The sequence below is a fragment of the Carassius auratus genome, chromosome 1 (genome assembly GCF_003368295.1).
Source record: "Carassius auratus strain Wakin chromosome 1, ASM336829v1, whole genome shotgun sequence".
NCBI lineage: Eukaryota > Metazoa > Chordata > Actinopteri > Cypriniformes > Cyprinidae > Carassius > Carassius auratus.
The window spans coordinates 3,620,051-3,626,050 of record NC_039243.1 but is presented as its reverse complement, the minus strand read 5'-3'; the positions used below and the strand labels follow the sequence as shown (position 1 = coordinate 3,626,050).

General features: G+C 47.1%; 2 protein-coding genes across 11 annotated transcripts in view; both read left to right on the top strand.

Annotated features, from left to right (window-relative positions):
• Positions 1 to 3,469, top strand: part of LOC113115834 (uncharacterized) — a 5,751-nt gene extending 2,282 nt beyond the window's left edge. For all 5 annotated transcript variants that reach the window (XM_026283851.1, XM_026283765.1, XM_026283526.1 and 2 more), the window contains one exon: positions 1 to 3,469. This exon is cut by the window's left edge and continues 965 nt beyond it. Coding sequence is in view for 3 of the 5 variants with exons in the window: in XM_026283526.1 (XP_026139311.1) it covers positions 1 to 2,633 (2,633 nt within the window). In the remaining 2 variants the exon portion in view is untranslated.
• The window catches only part of LOC113116411 (NXPE family member 3-like), an 80,740-nt gene that overhangs the window by 44,801 nt on the left and 29,939 nt on the right, over positions 1 to 6,000 (top strand). The gene's annotated exons all lie outside the window — the stretch shown is intronic.

The following is a 6,000-nucleotide window of genomic DNA, read 5'->3' as shown; positions in this document are numbered from 1 at the left end:
CAGACGACTTACGTCAATCCTCCACAGAACTGACGCCGGACGAGATCGAAATGCTAAGTTTACTTCCGGACTCTTTAGAACAGTATTTGTTTAATCAAGAATCCCCTCCTATTTTGGATCTTTTTGAATTAGCCGTAAATCCAAATATGAATTTGTTCGATCCTCTGCTTAGCCTAGACACCGATCCCGTTGTACAACACGGCGGTGTTTTAAACACCCTACCGGCGGCGTGTACCGAGGCTGATCCTGACAACACAGACCACCCTGACGGTAATGAAACTCCGCAAGCGTCCACATCAGGTAACGTCGACCCTACTACACAGACTCGATTAAGCCGTACAGACGTTGACAGGTTGATTCGCGAGGGTGGTGACGTTAACGGATATCATGTTTTACCACGACCTCGTTTCAATAGCGTGACATTGAGAAGGACTACGAATCTGAGAGAGATTAACTCTACAGATTTAGCCTCTTACCACGCCCGGTTACACGGCATGCTTACCGGAATTGTGGATTTCGCTAGGGAATTTGACCAAAATTCTCCGGTGATCAATATCACATTGACGGCTCCCAGTTTACAGACGCCCGTTAGCGGGATTTTAACCCGCGGTAATAATTACGACGCGGATGGGTTTATGGATCAAATTGAAAAAGTTTTACAGAGCAACGACCGGTTACTATCTGACCAAACCGTAGAATTTGAAGCTTCCGTAGCCATGAACAGACAAGGCGGGGGTCGTCGGAAACTCACGGACTTGGCTGTCGACGAGGTGATCAAAAGGAAAAAGACGAGTTTATTTTGCCCGATCAATATTTCAAATAATTTGTGCTTCTCCATCTGTCTCGCCCGTTTTCTAAACCCCCAACGTCCCGAGAGCGAGTTAGAAAAACTGGCTTCCGTCATCCAAAACAGCGTCGGCTTCTCAATCCAAGACCGAATCGGTCTCGGCGACATAGCCTCGTTCGAACGAGCGCTAGACATTAAAATCGTCGTATTTCACAGATCTAACGCCATGATCTTAGAAACCTACAAAAATTCTGACGAACCCCATCCAAAAACGGTCTTTCTGTATCTCCATGACGACCACTACTACATGATAACGAGTTTGAAGGCGTTCCTCGGCTCACCATATGTGTGTCCATTTTGCTACAAATCTTACAGCAACCTCAGATACCATCGATGTAAGCACGTCTGCAACATCTGTTTCGACGCGGAATGCTACAGGTTCCAAGCGAGAAACCTACATTGCCCCGATTGTTTGCGTTACTGTAAATCGGCTTATTGTTTCGAAATGCATAAAAAAAACCCGCCTCCCGGTCAGGAATACCCCGCCTGTGATATGATCAAATACTGCAAACTATGTAACCGACGTTACGACGTTAAACCGGGGAACCAGAAAACCAAACACATATGCGCCCCAGACAAATGTGTGCATTGTCGAGAGTCTCTGACGGACGATGGAGCACATCAATGCTTTATACAACCTCTAGAGCTTAAGGAACCGTGTGAAAAGTATATTTTTTACGACTTTGAATCGCGTTACGAAAACGGACGCCACGAGGCTAATTTTGTCTGTGCCATGACGTTCAAAGGTCAGAAATTTACCGCCTACGGCACGGACTGTATCGCTAAGCTAATCAAGCGCTTCAGACAACCCCGATACAAAGGCTACTGCTTCATCGCTCATTACGCCTCCAGATTTGATGCCTTTCTAATTCTGGAGTATTTTTGCAAAGCGGGGATCGCGCTCGAGGTCATAATGCAAGGGTGCAAACTACTCCTGATGTACGACGACGCATTTGCCCAACGATACATCGATAGCTACTCATTTTTCCCATTCGCTCTCGCCAAAATGCCCGCTGCGTTAGACTTGACGACGACTGAAAAAGGCTATTTCCCCCATCTTTTCAACAGGGTGGAAAATGAGAACTACGTCGGACCGTACCCTGACAAAAAGTTCTACAACTACGAGAACATGTCGGATAAAGCCCAAGAAAAGTTTGACGCGTGGTACAGCACGGTCAAGGGTGAGCTCTTTAACTTCAAGAAAGAACTGTACGACTACGGCGTTAACGACGTCGTGTTATTACGTGAAGGCTGTATGAAGTACAGGACGTCATTCCTACAGTGCACCCAACTCGACCCTTTTGCGTTCACCACGATCGCCAGCTGCGCAATGGGGGTCTTCAAAACACATTATCTCAGCAGAAACACGCTAGCCCTGACGCATAACAAGGCGTACATCCATCAGAATAAGTCCTACTCGAGCGGTTCGATCCAATGGCTCGAGTATATAAAAAAGACTCGAAACGTGGACGTTCATCACGCCGTAAACCACGGCGAGGTATCGATCGGTAAGTTCTTTTTAGACGGCTACTACGAGCAGGACGGCGTCAGGCACGGTTTAGAGTATGGGGGGTGTGTTTTCCATGGGCATTGCTGTCGTTTTGAACCCAATCACCGTCCGTTAGACCTTATAAAAGAAAAAAAGGGAGGAGATATTCACTTCCCTCGGGTGGAGATTTTGAAGACTCGCCGTTTAAATCGCCGACTATCGACCTACGACAATGGCTGGAAATGTAACGACTCCTTAGATCGAGCATTCATTCATTTGTATCTTATGATTAAATAAATAAAAGACGATGAGAAATATAATGGTTTAAGCTTTTTTTTTTTTTTATTTATACGTCAAACATGTCTGCACACAATGAACGCACGATAACATTTTATCATTACAAACATGCGGTCTCAATCTCTTCACAAAGAGGGACACCATTTTATCATTTCTAATATAATCATCAGTGTATAGTTTCATCACGTGGCTATAGTCGCGACCTCTGGCTAGATGATATAGAAAAAACACACAGTGCTGTCCGCAGGTATCCGATGAATAATCCTGGACGCGTCTGTCGGAGTATAATACGTCTACGTCGTTGACGTCTAGAAAGTTATTGATGCTGATTGGAAAGCGGGGGCTGTCGGGCGGATTGCCGAAGCTGTCGAAAAAACAAGCCGTCCCCTCTCGCGCTAAATAAACGGCTAGCCAATGCTCCCCCCGCGATCGAGAGGAGTGGGTATTAACGATGCAGAACGACGGTAAGATCCCCAACGGTTTTTTGGGTAGTTGATCGCTCGGCAGAACCCCGAGAAAATGAGTCCCGCACGCTATTTTATCCGCGATAGCTGTGAGTTGTAGCGTGTTCATCTCTCAGTAGTGATCGATCAGTACCTGTCTACGGTTAGACACTTCAATGAGGCTGTCGAATACGGCGTAGATTATTAAATTAACGGTATTCGGCAGAGCTTGTCTGAAACGAGCTTCTACTCTGATGTTCCCGGACTTGATGAGGGAAATGTGCTGACCGCAGTCCTCGTCCGGCGTCAGGTTAAATGCGTAGAGCGTGTATCCGTTCAGGAAATCATTCCTGCTGATACAGAGCGGTCGATCTTTAAGATGTCTCCCGGTCGTCATCGCCAGCTGATAATATTCGCGCACCGCCAAACCGGCCTCGAAATTAGGTTGTAGGGGCTTGGCGGGAAATTGTTGACCGTCCACGTAGACCGCTAGGAATTCCAGATTGTAATGTTTGAACGCGAATGGATTTTTCTCGTAGGAGCCGGTGAATGCGTCGTTATCGACCATACCGATAACGATAGACTTTGGCAGCGTTCCTAGAAACAGATTTTCTTGATTGGAAACTCGAGAGCCCGCGGGTATGGAGAACGATTTTAGACAGACCCTGTCGATGGGGTACTTGGCCGTGGTCGAGAGCAGCGTTTGGGCGTGAGCCAGTCTCACCGGGGGTGATACGGAAACTTTTTTGACAAATAGGGACGCAGCCGCTATATGTAATTTGTAAGCCAAGTCGTCGGACCTCATCAGACAGAATTCATCCTTAGCCCGTATGAACCGTAATTTTAAATCCAATCCGTTAATTAAAAGTTTCTCTTGAAAGAATATATCGCTGTGTATGGGGGCTAACAGTTCCACCTCGCTGCTTCGGCCGGTGTAGAGCGATCTCTTCGTCAACCCCTCGTTACGACCTGCGGGGTCGTGTACGTCCATGTGACCGGCCGTGTCTTTGTGAAACAGCCCGGCGCTGAAAATACTTTCCAACGTATCTTTACCGTAGTTGAGCAGACTTTCGATGATGCAGCGATACGGATGAGTTCCGGAGCTCTGAGATATCAGACGGTCCCCGAGGGTTACGTCGACCTGTGAAAACATGGTAGCTGCCAGGTAATTTATCGGTCCCACCTTAGCCGGGTGAGCGATATCTGCTCCGTCAGGCCCTGTGATTTTCACCCGTAGATAGAGCATCGTGTTGTTAAGATCCAAATAATCGTCGCCGTTGCCGGCGATAAAAAACTCCAACGGTGCAGAGTACGATATGGCCGATAATGGGGCTACTTCTAAATAGCCGTTTTTCTCAATAACGGTCTGCGTCAGCGGGACCGTAAATAGGTCCAACTCGGACTTGATGCACTCCCCCGACATGCGATGCAATAACGCCATGTTAGAAGATGGTTTTTACGACTCTCTTGATCGACGCCTTTCGTCTAACACCCGCCTTACGCTTTCTGCGTACGACTGAGCGTTTCTTCGGTCCGAGTGTTGTTTTCTTCTTTCCCCACTGACCACGCCTCCTCACACCGGGTGGTTTAGACATCCTCTTACGGGCCATGACCATCAGACCGGATCCGTCTTGAGCTTTATCGTCATGAGACCGCGTCAATACGTTTGAGACGACGTCGGATACTATATTTTTAGCGGCCGATTTTAGATGGGGTTTCGCGATGCTAAATCCTCTTTTTAACAGAGGTACAGCCATCCTAAACAGGCCTCTGAAAAGACCCCCTAACCCCGCTCCGTACATAACCCCTCCCCCGGCATAGCCCGGCAAATCCCCGCCGGCCTGATTTCGGTAGTAGCTGACGTAGTCGGCGGTCTCTCCGGGTCTATAATAAACCATTTTTCGGTTTAAAGTGTAGTTTTACGATGACTTTCCCGTAAGAAAATGGTACTCTGCGGTTTTGATCGTCCTTCAGCTCTATGGTGATGTCGGTGATGTGATCCTTGCTGATCGATGCGTAATGTGGGTTGTCGTATCTAGCAATGACCGAGTCGTTGCTTTTACCCGATATATGTACGCATCTCAAAAGAGGAACGTAAGAATCGCCGACCGTTTGATATTGGATAATATCCGTGTAGACGTACATCGTGTAGAACCCCCCGTTGATATCGCATTGATGAGGGGCGTCCGCGACGGCGTTTACGGTAAAATCTGGTTTTTTATGATAGTTTAAACCTCCTAGAGGTTTTAGCGTCGTTCCTAAAATAGTGGCTAGCCTCCCTCGAAAACTTATCGAAATGTTGGGTTTCGCGGTCAGATTCACCTTGTTTTTGAATTCGTCGAGACTCAAAACGGCCGCCGGTGCGGTAAGTTGATTTATAGCACGCAGGATTGTACGAATGTTTGCGTAGTACCCGCCGCTTATGTGTAATTTCGTAATTGCGGAAAAACCGGTATAAGAGCCTTTGGAGGTCTTGCTATCCGGGGGTTCCGGGACCGTATGTAGGAAGAAATGACCGTCTTCGTCATCAAAGTTGTACCAACTTCTAGGATATTCGATTTCGGCGAGTCCGACTTCCCATTGTCCTTTCAAGTCTATAGCTTTTGCTAACCTGGTCGTATAGGAGGATATGCGATTTTCAGGATAAACCGACGACGACGCATTGCACGGTAACGTGACGTAGAACCCGTGATCGTCCATGGCGGTCCTTCGCCGGTATGATCTCATCCGTTAAACGACGGGGTGTTTTAAGTCCAGCAGAGTTTTTTTATCTATGTAACTATTAAATTTTGAAGGCCACCCTAGCCATTTCACTAAAACGAGCGTAGATTTCCCTTGTTTTTTCTGGCCTAAAATCTTTTCCACCTTAAAAGATTTGTTTTTACTCACAATTATTTTTTGCAGCTCTTTTTCGTAAAAAACCC